Source organism: Nothoprocta perdicaria, unplaced genomic scaffold (assembly GCF_003342845.1).
Source record: "Nothoprocta perdicaria isolate Ctin4 unplaced genomic scaffold, notPer1 scaffold_9, whole genome shotgun sequence".
Lineage (NCBI taxonomy): Eukaryota > Metazoa > Chordata > Aves > Tinamiformes > Tinamidae > Nothoprocta > Nothoprocta perdicaria.
Window position 1 is genome coordinate 8132963 of NW_020456198.1, and position 17353 is coordinate 8150315.

Genomic DNA, 17353 nt, shown 5'->3' on the forward strand with positions numbered 1-17353 from the left:
AAGAAGGCAGTCAATATTTTGATGTAAAACCACTCTGACTTCTTCAAAACTTAAGATGAATGTGTATTAAAAAAAAAAAAAGACTGGCAAAGGTTTTCGTCTAATATTTTGATTTAACCCTCTAGGTGAGAAGCTCTTAAAAAGAGGATATTACAAACCTAAATGTTTGTATATTCAAATTTAAAAAAAAAAAAAAAAAAGCCCCTGCATTTTGGCTCTGTTCAGAGTAGAAAACTGTGCAGATTTTTTAATGCAATTTTCAGTTCCATTTTTATGTTGGGGATGTTTTTACATTTTATAATTTTTGCTATTTTCCAGGAGCTTGTATCTGGTGGATTTTCTTTTTCCTTGTTTTCTCTTGCTTGTAAAGGATAAATATGAGTAAAGTACTAAAAGCATGAATGTGGAGAATAGCACAGTAGCACTTGGCATTAACTTCCTGATAGCTGTGGAATTGATACTAAGAAAAGGGAGAGAGCAGAAAGGAGAAAAAAAAATGATACAGATAGTGGGATTTTTTTCCCCCCTATCCATGTTGAAGGTATAATTCATTGTATAGTCATAAAGACTTAGCAAGGAAATGATCTCTGGAATGGAGATTCCCATGGAGAGTTTGGTTTTGGTTCTGCGTTTTGAGGTTTCAGCCCTTCTGTAATAAATGCTTGGTGTAACTTTTATGTAGTAATGAGTCTTTTCCAGGAACTTCAGTATGTATTTAGGAGAGGATTATTTTATTCTTGGCAAAAACCATCATTTCCCTATTAAACGCTTAGCATCTAATGTAGAGAGTTCAGTCAAAGAGTGAACAGCTTATTTGATTTGAAAAGCTTGTTTGATTTTTCTTCTGCTTGAGAACTTTTTGAAATACAACAGCATAGCTATTAATGCCAACCGCCTTCTTTTTCCACTTTCAAAGCATCTAGGAAGAGTTAAATGTTATGTTTAAAGGAGGGATGCTGCCCTGTGTTTCCTACAGTCATCATAAGATATGAAATAGTTTTAGTGGCAGTGATACTAGCCTTATATTTAAAGAATGTGTAAATCTTTGCAGGAAAAGTTTGAGAACTTTTTTTTAATATACAGAGTTTCGTAGGTTATTTCCACTTAGATGCTTCTATTACTCTTTCTGCAGTGGTAGTTTACAAATGGTAATTTGGGTTCACTGCTATATAATAATAAAGTAAATTTTTCGATGTTGGACTTTTTACAGTTAAATTGACCCAAAAGAAGTGAATGAAAAAAATCCATAGAAGGAGTAGGGGAATAGTCATGAGTTTCTGTGGATTGATGTTGTCCTATTTAACATATGGTTCCAGTGCTTAAGAAGAGTAGATCAAATAGGATGTTCTTTGGTATGGGTATAGCTGTTGGTTTGCAGGTTGCCTGTGGGAGTTGCAGCACAGGTGATGCAAATATCAAAGTAATTGTGGTCATAGTAATCATGAACAGAGATACAACAAGGTAAAGGGTTCAAACCTGTGTTAATTTTAAGTGATAGGAGTGATTTCTCAGTCTGCTAGTTTTCAACTCCTCTAGAAAGGGCTAGTTTCCTTTTAAGAGGGCAGGGTGTTGAGTGTCCCTTGGTGCTTTTAATTCATGTGCAATTAATTTTGTTTCATTTTCTTTCTTGGTCTTTTGTCCATAGGTAACAAAGAAAGTCAAGTCTATGCAGATGTTCCATACCCCGGTGACTTATGCTATGCAGGGTGACAGAGTAGGTATCTGTGTGACCCAGTTTGATCCCAAGCTGTTAGAGCGAGGTCTGATTTGCACCCCAGAATCACTTCACACTATCCACGCTGCCATCATTTCCCTGAAGAAAATCCAGTATTTTCGAGGAGCTCTTCAGACAAAGGCGAAGTTTCACATCACAGTTGGTCATGAAACAGTCATGGGGAGAGTGATGTTTTTCAGTCCAGCCCCTGCTGACTTTGATGAAGAAATTCAAGAAGATGTTTTTAATTTTGAAAAAGATTATCTTTACCAAGAGGCGTACTTGTCCAAGGACTCGAAGACTTCAGAGGAGGATAAAGAGAATGACCAGTCCGAGGTCCAGCTGCCAAAGCAACAGTGGGCTCTGCTGGAGTTTGAAAAACCAGTCACTTGCCCTGAACTCTGCCTAGTGATCGGCTCCAAACTGGATACAGATATTCATGCAAATACCTGCAGACTGGCATTCCATGGGGTTCTGCTCCAAGGTATGGAAGACAAGAACTATGCGGAGACATTTCTTCCGAAGCTGAAGGTGTACAAGCTGAAGCACAAGGAGGGACAAGTGGAAAGGGTAAGCTGTCTTTTTAGTGTTGTACATAGAAATGTTGGTGCTGCCGTAACGTGTACGTTGTGCTACAGCATTTGCACTATGTTATATTCCAGAATACTTATATGCATTTTTCTTGTGTGTATGCCTAATATGTTACATGTTGTCTGCTTGCAAAGTCAGGAATGGTTATTTAAGAGTGACTAGTCTGTTCAGCTCGGTCATGCTAAGTAATTCACTGTTGTTCTCATTAGCTGTTTTGGTATCTGTGTTTGGTGTCTTTGGTGTAGCCACTCTTTGCCACCTGCAAACTCAGACTAGTTTGATTACCTTCATAAGTGGCTCCTCTGTACCATTCCTGGTCAACATAAGCTCCAGCTTTCTACTGACTTGCCTAGCACAGCTACTCTACAGTACATTGGAAACTGAAAATGTAAAGGCTGCGTAAAACAAACAGAAGGTAATAACAGATTAAATAACATAAAGAATGCTGTTGGTTTATATTTACTTTATTAAGTATTTGTTATTTGTACCTGTGTTTTCACATTTGATTAAATAAAAACCTCCATAATTAAAATTTAAAGGCAGAAAGAAGAATTTCCTGCAAGATGCCTTGGAGAGATTAAGCTGTAACGTGATGAACTTGGGCACTTGTTTAGTGTGTGTTATTTCCATGTTGCACAGGTGATAATCTGGGATAGTGTAAGTGCTTTCCACACCTCATGTGTTGGGAAAATACAAGAGTTAGTGTCTGGAGTAAAACTTAATTCGGATATCCAGTGATGGAATATTTCATAATGAATGGTAAAACTGGAATGCATGGAAATGTGAAGTATTTAAATAACTTGGTTACCTCTAAATGGAGATAGTGTAAATTTTAATGTGTACTTGATGCATTGGTATGATATGTAAATCCTTTTTGTTAATTTTAGTGTAAAGAGTTTACTAATCTTTATATTCTGAAACCAAAACTTGCTTGTGTGAACAAGACCTTTAGCGTCCTTCCTTCTTATTTGAAATTCATGGGATTGCATTGGATACTTCATAATAGTTGTCCTGCACTACAGAAAACTAAACACTCATCAAAACAGCTTGTCAGGGTTGCAGTTTATAATGCAGGCTTCTTGAATACCTTTTTGTTGGTTTGTTTCACTAATATGTAGTAGTAAAATAAACCATGTTCCCTGCCAGGGCATGATTTTGAATTAGCGAGGTTCTTTTCTAAGCTTCTCGCTCTATTAATTACTCACACAATTAATGTTTTCCCCTCTTCTTTCAGAGGCTACTAGGTTTTTAGCTTTAGCTTTCTTCAAAGCAGTTTCTACTTTATGTTCCATTACTGACTTTGGAGGCTATCATCTTCAAAGGAACTAAAATTTTGTGGTGTTTTTGGATGCCAGTGTTGGCACTAGCAAGTAAAGCAGTTAGAGGAGAATAGCTATAGTCTTCCAAAAATGTTACCTATATTAAACTGGATTATATGGGGGTCACAAAATCGGTAGCTGCTTCTTAAAGTCTTGGTAAGTGTGTTGGTAGAGGTGGTTTCCTTTTGAGAGATCTGCTCAGATGGGGATGTTGAAGCAGAGCAAGAGACAGAAAGGGTGCTGTCCTTCTGGCCTAAGCTTATTATGACTATATAAATGCTGCTGATTTTTCATCTTGTTAAATTATATTCTCCATCTTCTTATGTTTTCTTCTTCTATGGTGCTGTCTGAACTCTCGAAACATTTTTGTTCTTTACTAAGACTGTTCCTTGTTGATGGGCCATGCTGCCAAGATCTAGAGAGACCTGGCAAACCAGTTCCCTTTGTTTCTCTGTGGCTGTTTGGAAGATGAGGGCGAACAAAGCTGTGTGAAGCATTGAAACCCGTGCTGGCTTTTTGTTTTGTTTGTTTTGTTTAACTGATACGAACTGGTCTTGGATTTTTTTTAATTTAAAATTTTTTTGTTATTTTTTTTTCTCCCAATGCCTGGTACTTCTCTGTAGGACTTGAAAACTTGTAGAATGCTAACTGTATGAATGGGGTTTGTTTGATTGGGTTAACAGACTTTGTAGCTGGCCTTGAGCTTACTTTCACTTATTCTACTATTGATTTTATTCTGTAAATTATTGATTAATGCTAAACTGTTCAAATATTATTTCTGGAAAATAACCAATGAATATGTGTTATTTGAGAGCTGCAACTTGTTTGGCTGATATATATTTGTACAATGTTTTGATACATTCCTATGCTATGGAAGTTATTTTATCTCTCTCTCTCTCTCTTTTTTTTTTTTTTTTTTTTTTTTTTTTTTTTGTTATTTTTTTTTTTTTTTTTTTTTTTTTTTTTTTTTTTTTTTTTTTTTTTTTAGCTTTCATGCAGCAGGCACTCAATAAAGGCCTCAATCCCTGTCAATGGGGCTACAACTGGCTCTATAAGTGAGTGGCTGACCCCAAAGCATCCCTTTACCTGCAGAAGTAGGTTAGCCCTCATATCCTGCTCCTTGTGCACTCTAAGTCACACAAAGTTAGGATTTTCCCTGACATGCGGAAAGGACCTTGCAGTGAATGTTGCTGTAGCAAAAGCTCGCAGTGAGTTGGAGGGGCATGTGGGCACTTGGGAGCTGGTGGGAAGAGGATGGTGTTGGTCATAAAACATCCGCTGGGGAAGCACTTACCGCACTTACTGAGGTAGCTACTAAATCCTTGCTTTTGCAGAGCAGCAGGAACAATTGGGTGGTACAATGACTTTTTTTAGTACACAAAGTCACTAGCTAATAGAAAGTCTGAATCAGAAGGTACCACCCTGCTGCTGATGGATGGCTGGAGATTAGGAACACTGAAGTTAGGGTGTCTGTTCTTGGCACTGACGCAGGAAAATTTCATTCTCTCTGAGCAAGGAAGCTCCCCCCTCCTCATCTCCCTTGGGAGGCAGAAAAAATAATAATTAGAAAATGTGTTACCTTCATGAGAAATGACCTTTCCCTCTGGAGAGTTCTGCTGGGGGAAATGAGCTTCATGGCTTCCTGCAAGGGTCTGGGGGAGAGGGTGGCAGGGGCAGGTCCCTTCTGTCGTCCCATTGAGCACTGGGGAGGAACATCCTTTCCTAACTGGACTGTAGTGCGATGTTATGGTAGCCATTTGTAAACTATTGAACTTAATTTGTTGTCGGCTCTCCTAAAACCCTTGCTTCTTGCTAAAATTAAATAATTCCTTGCAGCATGACTAGCAGTTTGCTCAGGAGAAGGCAGGCATTTATAGCTTGGTTTTGTGTTGCTATTCAGATTAATATCAGAGACTTGATGAAATAAAAGGAATTGTAAATTCATTAAGTTTCAGCATCACAGTACTTTGTTTTTGTGGCCCCTCTGGGGCTGTGCCCTCCCTGTCTGCTGGATTTCAAGGTTTTTGTGATTTTTTCTTTTTTTTTAATAAAAGCATTTTTTTCTTGATACCCTTTTTGGTCCTCTAAGGGCAAGTGTAACATTCTTTGCTCTTTCATATAGAAATCAAATCCATATTTTAAGAAGTAAAAATTGTACATAAAATGGCAGATGGTCTTGAATTAATATATTTTACTGAAAACTAATGCATTGACTTACTGGCCTCTCATCTGTTCAAGTCATGGTAGATATTCTACAGAAATTCATGTACCCTTCAACATGTTTTCTGCTGTGCACTGTTTCCTTTGCTGTCTTGCCTCTTCAATGCTATGAGAGATCAGAGAGAGAGAATTAAATATGTTATTCACAGGGCTTTTCAGACTTACCTGTCTGCTGTGTATCACAGCCTCTTTGTCATCATTGTTTCTTCTTTGGTTTTTGTTTGTTGTTTTAGTTTTTACTACTGTAATATCTGATAGATTTGCTTTAAAAACATACTTGGAATCTGCATTTTGATTAAGCTGGTCACTGTTTGACTGTACAGAAAACTTGCTTCACAGTAGGATAGAGGTTTTTTTTGACCTGCATGCATCCTGGAATTGCATCTTGGTTCTGAGAGAGTTGCGTGATTCAAACTGGAATTAGAACTTGAGCTGCTTTATTTAAACTGCTACCTGAATGTGTGGATGCTTCTTCTGTTTGGGTGTTAAAACTAACTCCTACAGATTTATTCTAATGAAAATCAGAATATGCTCCTCTCTGGGTCATCTTGGACTTCCAAAGATGCTCCCCTCAAAGCCAATTCTTAGTTTTGGTGGGGAAAAAAGGCTTGCATTAACCATAGCACCACCTCTGGGATAGCTCCCTATCAGAATTTCACCTCTGAACAGCGTTGCAGCCTAATTTCTATCTGACTTGCAAAGCAACTAATCAGTCCTGGGATAAATCCTTTTATTTATTTATTTATTTTTCTTGGACCTGCAGCTTGAGTGCAGTGAGTGTCGACTGCAGGGTGACCTGCAGCAGCCTATTATACTTTCTTACATGACTCAGATGTTCTGCTGGTTTTGAAAATGTTTGCATAAGCAGGATTTATCTTGGGATAGTTGTCACAGGGCTCTATTGTGGAGGATGCTCATAAATCAGTCACTCTGTGGTAGAAACAAAAGGAGAAGGAAAACTCCTGCCCTGTTTGCATAGCACAAGCTGCACTTTCGGCGCTTTCCAGCTTGTTTAGTAAAAATACATGCATACCTCAGCTGCAATTGTTTTGCATTTTAATATGATAGAATATTTTCTATGAGAATGGACTTGTCTTTCCTAAAGATGCTGCATAATTACTACTTTCTCTGCATCCTTTTGACATCAAAAGGAGAATTAATTCTCTTGGTATAGTTCAGGTTTTCTATATATTTCTCATTCGCCTTGTCTTTAGGTGTTGCTTATATGGTGGAAACCAACCTGCACTTGTTTCCTCAGCAGTTTCCATATGTCATGGCATGTCAGTTTTTCTTATGTCTGCACCAAGTCTGGGTAGTGAGTTCCCCAAGCTCACATGCAAGGGGACGGAGTGTAGCTGTGTCTGTCTGTTGTGTACCTAGCAGGCTCACTTTCTAGAGGAGAGAAATACCACTCACTGCTTGATGATAGTATTTTATTAATTGCTGAAACATTGGTGTGATAGAAACGTCTCCAGGGGAGAAAAGTTTGCTTCCAGAGACCATTGGTTAATGTGACGGATCGTTGAGTGTTCGGTCTGAGAAGACTACTGAATAGAGTATCATTAATGAACAGTTTTGGCGCACTTTTTTGACAGCATTTTCAGGTATATTTTCAGTAGCACCCAAATATACTCCACGGAGTTGTGTCTGTGCACTGCATAAATGTTTATTGCTCTAATACTATTCTTTACATTTTCTTTTGCCTGTTTGGGGTCGAAGGAGTGGTACCATCACGAACACAGAAGCACATTGTATGGATATCTGTTTAAGTAGTTAGAAATAAGAATGTTTTGCTGGCTTGAGAGCTGTTGCCTAGTCTGTTGTTTTCTTGGAGCTGCACTGCAGTTTCCAAGCAGGGCATGTGCGAATCGAGCACCATGTGAGCCGGCCAGTGACCCTTTCTGCAGAGAGAATCTAGGTGACTGATCTCATGTGCAGACTAACCTGGGCACAGAGAGAGCGAGGAACAAGCCCAGGCTGTACAACGAAAGCTAATTGGGTGCTCCTGCCTGCAGGGACCTGGGCTGGCTGCAAAACCTTCCCTGACTCCTGTCGGGAGAATGGGGGGATGTTGCTCCATCTACTCGGAACACTCAGACGCCACAATTAATATTTTTCCTGCTTTGAAGTCTGAACATGAGTTTGTTTGGTTCTGCTTGGCTGCTGATGGTATGCTAAATACGGTAATAATACAAAGATGAAGGCAATCAGGTGAACAGGAGTGCACAGCACATTCACTAGTTAAAATGCATTGTAAAATGGAAATATAAAAGATGCATTTATTGGCTCTTGTTCTACTCTTGAGTAAAAAGTTGTGTGAAATTTCGTGAGGAAAGGGAGGGCTGCTGTGCTCATTAAGAAGAAATTCTATTTCTGTGAAGCAGTACTGAGAAAAGGGTGGTGATATTTATTGACTGTCACAGCATAAGGATTAACAGAGTTTAATAAATTTGTCATAAAAACATACTAGCCACGGAATCTGTTTGCTTATATGAGGAGATTGGTATTTTGTTCACTCACCAACAAAAGAACAGCTTGTTCCACATGACTGTGTAGCAGAATTTTGCAAGGTTTGAGTAACACCTATGGTTATTATTTATATTATTAAATTTAAAATGTGGACATGCTTTTGGGTCTTACAAGTGTATGGACAGCTGGTCTTGATTTTTCTGAGGTTGTGTAGGAGTCACCTGTGGGGGAATCGGTTTGTCAGCAAGGCAACCAATACACCATTCTATTTATTGGATACAAAAATAAATTTAGAATGTTACTTAGATTGCAAAATCAAGCACTTGAAAGTTAGGAAATGCCAGATTTACAGTTGCCTATGCAACATTAATTCTTTTCCCCTGTGCCTCTATGCTGGGCAGTTAATAAGGCAGGGTTCCTGTGAAATTTTTTTGGATGTGGTCATGTAAAGACTATATCATGGGGCATATCAAAGAGGGGCACAATTAAGGTTGTATGGACATCTGGCATTTCTTAACTTCCTAAGTGCCCAGTTTTGCAACTTAAATAACTTAGGAAATTACATTTATATAAAACCTAGGCATTTTTAAAGTAAGAAGGGTGAAGTAAAACTAAACCCACACATATAACTGGACTATAACCATCCCTTTACACCTTCACTAGGATTTGGGTTGCAGATGTCCAGCAGTGTAGCACAGACTTGAGTTGCTTGCTGTTGATGGCTATTTTAACCAAATGTCAGGAAGAAAAACTTGCACTAGGGAGAAAACAGTCTCTGGAGTTTAGAATGCTGGTATGAAATCCTGACCATAACTTTTCTCCTTGGCTGCTTTCTTCCAAGTGTAAGATGGGCAGTGGATCAATGTGCTGGAGTTGGACAACGTTGAGGCTTGGGACATGTGTGGTATTTTTGTAGGACATACTTGGTGGTTTTGCATATCCATGTGCTGTACTTGGAAAGGAAAGCAAGTCAAGAGCCCAGTCTCTCTTCTCCCTTTGCATTAGTTTCTTCAGCCTGTCCTGGGACTCTCCTTGCTGCCTGTTTAACTTCAGGGAGAATTTTGCTCTTTGTGTCTTTCTGCCCTCCTGAAGTCATTCGGGAGCAGTTTCCTCTAGAGACATAAATTCCTATTACTTGTGGACTTCCTGCTGTACACTAGATTTATGCACTGTCCAAAATGAAACTTACTGCATCACATTAGTATTTTCTTTTGCATATTTAGATTCTCAGAACCTGTGATTGCCATAGTTAAAATAATTGAAAATAGTTGACGCAAGCGTCTGGAGTGCTCTTCGGCCACTGAAGTAGCACTGGAATGGTTCTGGATTCTCCTGGTAACAGCCTTCCAGGTGTTTTCAAATCCACACACCCAACTGTTGGTGAAAACCTGTCAGTTCCTCTCTCCTTCATCCCCTTGGAGTTCTGTTTATAGTCATTTTTTTCCAATATATGAGCCTACATTTTTTTTTACATGAAGAAAAGGAATTTGCAGCATTCAAAATATTCCCACTTCTGACACAGAAATGAAATGTGTTCTGAAATTGTTTTCTTGAAATAAATGATCTGTCATTGACTGTGAGATGAAGATGTCTCAAGTGGATCTTTTGTGAAGTAAAAAAAACAGTGAAAATACTTTCATCTTTAGTGCTACCCTTAGGTTACTAGTCTTCCTCCTCCCACTGATGTTCTCTGCATTAGCTCCAATTGGCTATTTTTTCTGTTTGTCCAGAATATTGCCCAAACCTGTTTTTTATCATTTATTTCAATTCTAATTGGTTTTATTTCAGTTTTTAAACAGCATAATCTTATTAAATTGGAAAATACTATTCTCTGTTTCCTTCTAATATTTGCAATGCAGTATCTTTACCTTATGTTGTAACTTTCCCATCTCTCTTTTGGGACCATTCTGCTTTCTCTTTTGTGCTTTTCTGTTCCGAGCTCCTTGTTTTCTCTACACATGGGTTAAGATCTGGAGGAGTTTACCCTCAAAATGTTGGGCTGTTTGAAAGGCTGTTCAGAGACATTAACTTTTAAGTCACCTTAAAAATAAGAGCGCTTTAACAGGCCAGACAGTAAGGTTTGCTATTCCTGCTCAGAAAGAAAAGCTGTTTTTTTGTGTTCCTTGAAATTGCCCTGTAAGTTGCACAGAGTACCAGTGCTGTCCTATTAATTGCTATTTGGCAAACATAATACTGTAGCGTAGGTACTGTTAAATGGGGAGTGAGGTCTGGTACACAAACGTCTTGGTATTAGCAGAAGTGTTATGTGCCTGAGATGCACATGCTTCACCTATGGCAATAAACTGTGTTTACTTTTTTCCTGCAAACGCAAAAGCCAAGTGGGAAGGGATATTTAATAAACCCAATGCTATTGTGTCCTCTGGTCTAAGCCATAAAACAAGAGTAGCAGAGAAGTTCGCTTTGAACTTGAAATCCCTTTCTAAGCTGCTGATCTAACCTCAGTGTGAGAGAGAGACGACTCCAGTCAAAAAAACTCCTCTTCTGGATATTTCCCTCCCACTCTGTGCACCCCTTCCCCTCATTAAAAAAAAAAAAAAAAAATCTTGAGTTTGATGCTGCACCTCTGCCCATAAATTTAAAAAAATATTATCGTAATGTAGGTCAGTGAACTGAAACGCCACCGTACACCGTGGGGGATTAAAGTCAGGGAGGCAGCCCTCTCCCACTCCCACTAGGTCATATGACAATATAAACAAGAAATGCAAGGAGCCTTCAGCTTTTTCTTGCCTTAATCCTTTGTTTATGCAGCACTTAAACTGACTTTTGGGGTCGTCTCTGTCTGGCATTAAAGCCCTAAAGCTTTTTGAAGTTTCCCTGAAGTTAATAAAATTAGTCTGCCCTCATTGCTAGGCCCCTTGTTGTTGCTTCAGAACAGGCTACATCTCCCGTACTGTCTTTGTGGCATTTGACTTTTTAAGTTAATAATGTTTTATAAAAAAAAAAAAAGGGAGCGTATGAGAGAAGCAGAAAGATCTCCCAAAAGACCATTCACTTAATAGGCAAAGCGATTGCTATTGTAGATGCTCTGAGAACTTGAAGAGCTTTAACTTAAAATCCAGCAATTGGAGGTAAATTGATGGTAAGGTAATTGGAAGTGTTGAGTTTTGATTGAGAGAACAACCCATGTTTATGTAGCTTTCTACAAAAAAAAAGAAAACCTAAAAAAAAAATCTTTTATTATAAAACTCTTACAGTTGAGAAGATGAGGACTTCTTCATAGGAATTACCTGTGAGTTCTACCTCCTTCACTCATTTATTTTACTGCAGAGACTCATCAGTTATCACAGTTCCTGTTACAGCTGATGTTCTCTCATTTAGTTGTCCTTGGTGTTACACTGGGGTGTGTGTCTGTCTGTGTGTGTATTATTTACTGCAGGGGACTGAAGCTCCAGGACATGAAGGTTTGGTTTCTGACTGCCACTCAGCTTACTGATTTCCTATTATCTTACAGCTGTTAAAGCAATATTTATTTTTCCCCAAATAGCCTTTTGAAATACAAAAGGAATAATGTTGGTATGTTGGATGGAATGGAATATTAACAATCAGCTAGAGGAGGACTTTTCTTACATGCTGACCAGCCCAATGAAAGGAGCAATGCAAGTGACTTCCTTGTCCCAGGATATTTGCAATTGCAGTGCTGGGCATGGCATGCAAGTGCAAGACCCTAAGAAGAACATTTTATTTTAAGAGGAGTCTAGGTGTTTTGTTTTAAAGCATTAAGTGAGTCTGACACTTCAATGGTAACTTTTATTATTATCATATCCATTTACCTCAGTTTTTCATTGTTGGTTCACTCAAATACCTGCTGTGTACAACACTCGTTCACAGAAGTTGCTCTGAATTTTTTTTTTGACGGTCCTGTGAGAGAGGCAAAACTGAACCATCTTAATAAAACTACTCACCTTACAGTTCAGGTTCTTAATTAAAGGAGAGCTTTGATGGTCCTCTGTGTGTGTATTGTGGGTTATGATCTTCCTGTTCCATTTGGGGGATGACTAAGGTAATAAGAGGTATGTGGAGAAATCCTTACGGAAGTATAAGAGACTGCTTGCGTTTCAGTTACTTGGAATGAGAAGCAAATAGCAAGCAGTGGAGAAGAGGGATGTTCAAACTGTTCTAGGAATAATGACTTATAGGTGCAGGTCACTTATATGTGAGCAGTTGATATGATTGGAAAAATGACACTTTTTGAGACCAAATGCTCTCCCAAGTCAGAGCGAACAGCTAGGCTTGTGTTGCATCCTCAAAGAAAGGCTTATGCAACTGAAAGCTTTATTTTCTTCCAACTATATCAGTTGCTTTAATAAAAATACTAGTTTAAATTTTAAAGCCAGGGATTGCCAAGAGTATTGCCATTAAGAGCTGACAAGCTCTATTTTAGTTCCTGTATGTGGTTAGGGGGGTGCTGGTGCGGCCGGTCCTCTGTGTTACTGCATGATCCTTTTGAGGATGATTATAGCTGAATAAGTGAACCCTGCTTCAGACAAATACAAGATTTAACTTACAATACTAGATTTAATGTTATGCTATGGACTGATCAAGTCTTTTGACATGGAAATATAGGCATAACTATGTAACTTTTTAAAAAGTTAGGAATTTGAGTCTGTAAAACAACTACAGTTTGTGGAAGAGGGTTTAGGAAAGGAGGATCACTGCAATGTGTAGAGTCATCCTTTAGACTGAATAAAAGGAGTGTTCAGAATCTGTTGCAGCTCTTGACTGTTATTCATGGTAACTTTGCTCTTTGAAGCTCTAAAGTTAGCTACAAATTGTTTCTAAGATGTGAGGAAGAGAATAGCAACTTTTGTCAGAAGGAAAAATCACAGAAAAATTTAAGTATTATCATTTCTGATAAGTAAATAAAATCTCTTGCAGTATTTACACAATGGAGTAACTGCAGGTTTTAAGCAAACAAGGATGTTCCGGCCTGTAGCATCGGGCTCACCTGACTGCACCGTGTGCTTCGTAAGGCCCGCGGGAGGATAGTCCCATCTTGCCCTGCCCACCAACCCTGCTGCCCCTGCATCTGGCACCTTCATTAAGGACTCGCATGTGTGACCTTCCCTCCTGCTGGGGGACAAACCTTGAAATTAAAATCGGATACAATGGTCCTAGGTTTTTAGTTTAACAAATCTGTGTGTGTGTGTAAAGGTGACTTAAGATTTAAAAAAAAGGTTTAAAAGGTTGTATTTAGAAAATGAGTAATTCCATCACCCCTTTGAAAGTGTAGTTGTTTGAACACATTTCTGGAGTTGAGAGACAAAGAATATTTATATAGGAGATAATGCCCTTGCTGATGGAATGAATGGTGAAATGAACTTTGTGTGTATGTTAGTACTTAAGTGCCTTTCCCAGAAAGATTTTAAAGCAAATAACAGATTTTAATTAACCATTTGTGGCATCACATTTGAGGTGCATTTCATTTTCTCCATATTGTAAAAAAGGAGATAAAAGCAGAAATAAATTCCTTTAGCCTGCTCTAGCTGAGGATACAAATTTTATTTAAGCCTGAGCTGTTCTAATCTAATCTAATACTCTTTGTTCAGTAGTGGGTAAATGGTTTTTCAAAGACAGAGTGGTGAAAGTCACCAAACTGTAGTGCATCTCATAGGTGTAATTTTTCATGTCACTTTAAGCTGTAGTAGACTCATGAAGTCATATTTCTTTTGCAGGTGATGGATGATTACAGTGTGATTGGTCGTTCACTGTTTAAAAAGGAAACAAACATCCAAATTTTTGTGGGTCTAAAAGTCAAACTATCGACAGGAGAAGATGGAGTAATAGAAGGTGGTTTTGGACAAAGCGGCAAATTTAAAATCCGAATTCCAGGTAGGTGCTCGTTCTTCTATGAACAGACATAAATCTGTGTCAAATGTAGAGGATCTTTCCACACTGCAAGTCTGGATATATCCAGTAGTTTCCTAAAGGCTGTGGCATCAGCTCACACTGTGTAGACAGTGAATATTTGGTGGATCATACCTCCTTTAATTAAATCATGGTGGTTATGACTCAATGAGATTTAGTGACCTGAAGCCATGTCTGCCTATAGGCAAACGTGGGTCTAAAAAGGACTTCTGCTTAAGTATTGGTAACAGGAATAATGCTGTGTTCAGGAAAGGCTTGTGGAAATCTCTGCTTTTAAAGGATGTGTGGTTTTCAACAGAGCCTTCCTGAGCAGGTGAAGTTAAACAAACCTGTTTTTACTTATAGCTACTTATTAAATACAACATTCTGCTTGTAAGTTCCTTAGGTTCACTCTTCTGCATGTTATTACCTTTCTTGCCTTCAAGCAGAAACTGCAAATGAAGGAGCTTTTCAGGATCTCAAGGGTTTTTTATGGCTTGTGTCTTCTTGTTTTGTAATTTTATGCAGCACTGTATTTTTAATCTTTGATGAACTGCTGTAAGGATTTCTGCCTTCTTAGCTTGGAGCACAGGGAATGATTGGTGCTGGACTTCATAAGAGGTATCACTGCTGTTGGTTTTTGCTTTACTGTTGAGAATGGAAAGTTATTTTGCTCCTCTGAATAGTGATGGTAAGTGCTGCATTTACTGCAGATTGTAGGATATTTCAACAATGCTAGTAGCATAATGCTAGTAGGACTTTGCATTTCTCTAGTGTTTTCAGCACAGTTAATCCTCCACTCCTCCTGGGCAGTTGAGCAAAACTACCCCTGTAGCACTGGGGAGAAAAGGAAGCGCAATGTTGTGTGGCAGCGAACAAGCACCAACTGACCTAGAGAGGAAACTGTAGGTTCCTGATTTCTGGCCAAAGATGGACAATTCTCTATTTGACTTTGGACTTCTGGTTGCAAATGTATTAAATTTGGCCTTTAGCACAAATAGCCTTTTGAGTTGTCGGTCAGAATTTCTGGCTAAGCAAAAAGCTCCTGTTTTCTCTCCAAGATGCAGTAATTCCAGTTTTGTCACCAAATGGCAGACTTTATAAGTTGAGCTGAAAGCCCATTACCAGACACAATGCTTATTTAAAGAAACTGCACTGGATTTTTTTCCCTGATGTGGGAAAGCTTTGTTATTTCATTTCATTTCTCTATTGTGAAAAAGCTTTTAGATGTTTGCTAAGATGGGTAGCTTCCAGTAGGTGGTGAAATAGTGTGTGAATGGGCTGCCCCGTTGGAAGCCGTTTAGGCTGAAAACCAAGATGAGACCTTTAAAAACGTAGCATTTCTGGTAATTTTGCTTTTACAGTGATGGTGGACTGAGCAGCTGGCAGTTTTGTTGCTCATGCGGGAAGATACTGAATTGAGCAGACTCTTCCCTTTGTGGATAGGGAGGAGCCTCATGAGGAGGAGTCTTTCTTGTTGTTGATGCAAGAAGGAGCTAGAACTGTGAACCAGCAGCTCTGTAAGGAAATAGCACTCAAATTTAGAAAATGGATTTTTAGTTTTCAAGCTGAGTTAACATAGAAAGAAATTACGCATTTTACCAAGCTGTTCCCTATCTAATCCTGTGTTTTCCTGGTGTTCCTGATGAAACAGAGGGCCCTTTATAGTGTCTGCTCATCCAAAGAGAAGACTATGCAGAATATTGGAACTTAGTATTTCTATAAAGTAGGCAGAATAATGTAACTTTGATTTTTCTTTAGCCTAGATCAAATTTGGATGCTTTAACTCTCTAGAAAGAAGGGGCAATAAGTTAAATTGGCTCACTCAGATGTCTAGCAAAACATGGTTAGGAGGGAAAAATCACGGAATTTGGAAGGGTCTAAATAGCTGTTTCTTTAAGAGTTAGGAAGATTTGTGTGTAGGGGGAGGGCTATTGCTGTGATGCTGTTTAAGTCAACTGCAGTTCACATTCCTTTGTTAGGTCAGTGTTGCTTTTTTAATGCGTCTGCATCCTGTTTGTGGGTTTTCTTTCTTTATATATTACATTTAACTGATCTGATTCTTCTTTCCCTCTCCCCTATTCTTCAGCTTGGTTCCACTCATTTTCTGTTTTACAGGTTTCTTTTGTGAAGAAGTCTTTCTTCTCTCTATATACGTGTGTGTGTGTATATATATATATATTTACTTTTGGTAATTCCTTCACAACTATATCAGAGAATGGGAGGGAAGGGAAGGAAATGTGCAAGTTGAAACTGCCTTAACTGCCTCAGCCTGGCAGTCAGTCAGTCTCGTCTTACTTAAAACCAGCCTTAACCTCTTGAATTGAATAGCTTGTTTAGGTAGTTAACCTTAGGATAGCTGAAGGCTGCTTTTACTGTTTGCAGATGTTCCTCTAAAAATCAGGTAGACGTATTGGAGACACGTACCTGGGCTGTTGCAGGCCACACGTTGCAGCATCGTCCAGGGGTTGTTCTGATACCGTTGCTAGTGGCCACAGCCTCGAGCACCACGTTTGCTCCCACGAGGACGTGCTGCGGTCTCCACGCGTTCCCTCGTCACTGGGGAATGGCTCATTTCACTGTAGACCTCATTTGGAGGATCTTGTGTGTGTTGTTTTCTGTGGGCTGAAACTTGGCAGACCTTGGAACCGGGAATGATGGAACACAGGATCTGCTGCTTTTTCTGGCTCTGCTTGTGTGTAACAGTAATTAAGATACTCTCTGTTCAGTAAAATGGGGCTAATTATCTGTTCTGGAAAAAAAAAAAAATCATGAAACCCCTGATTAGTTTTATTTTACAATTGGAGCATTGATATGTCTTGAAAGGGTTCAATTATCTTCTTTTAGAGTTAAAACAAACAAAAAAAGTGTCTAGAACACAGCATGCAATTAGAAGCTCCTCAGCCCCAGAAAGATGTCAGCAGTTTGGAAGAAATTCAAGGAAGAGCAACAAGAATGCTGAAGAGACTGAAGGGATTGATTTATGAGGGAAAGCAGATGAAAAGAAGCGCATGAAACTTGGCTAAATGACGTTTAAGTGGGAGATACTATTATCTGAGAGTACTTGAAGAGCCTAATGGAGCAAAATCCCTTCGGGTGGTCTAAGGAGGTAGAACCAAGGCTAAGTGCATGATACAAAACCAAGTGTAGCTTGCTTATTGAGAGATGTAACCTA

General features: G+C 38.9%; 1 protein-coding gene across 1 annotated transcript in view; it reads left to right on the plus strand.

Moving 5' to 3' along the window:
- EEFSEC (eukaryotic elongation factor, selenocysteine-tRNA specific) overlaps positions 1-17353 on the plus strand; it is a 103520-nt gene that overhangs the window by 51188 nt on the left and 34979 nt on the right. The window contains exons 5-6 of the mRNA XM_026052564.1: positions 1646-2284; positions 14007-14163. Coding sequence (XP_025908349.1) covers positions 1646-2284; positions 14007-14163 — 796 coding nt within the window. The remainder of the gene's footprint in view (positions 1-1645; positions 2285-14006; positions 14164-17353) is intronic.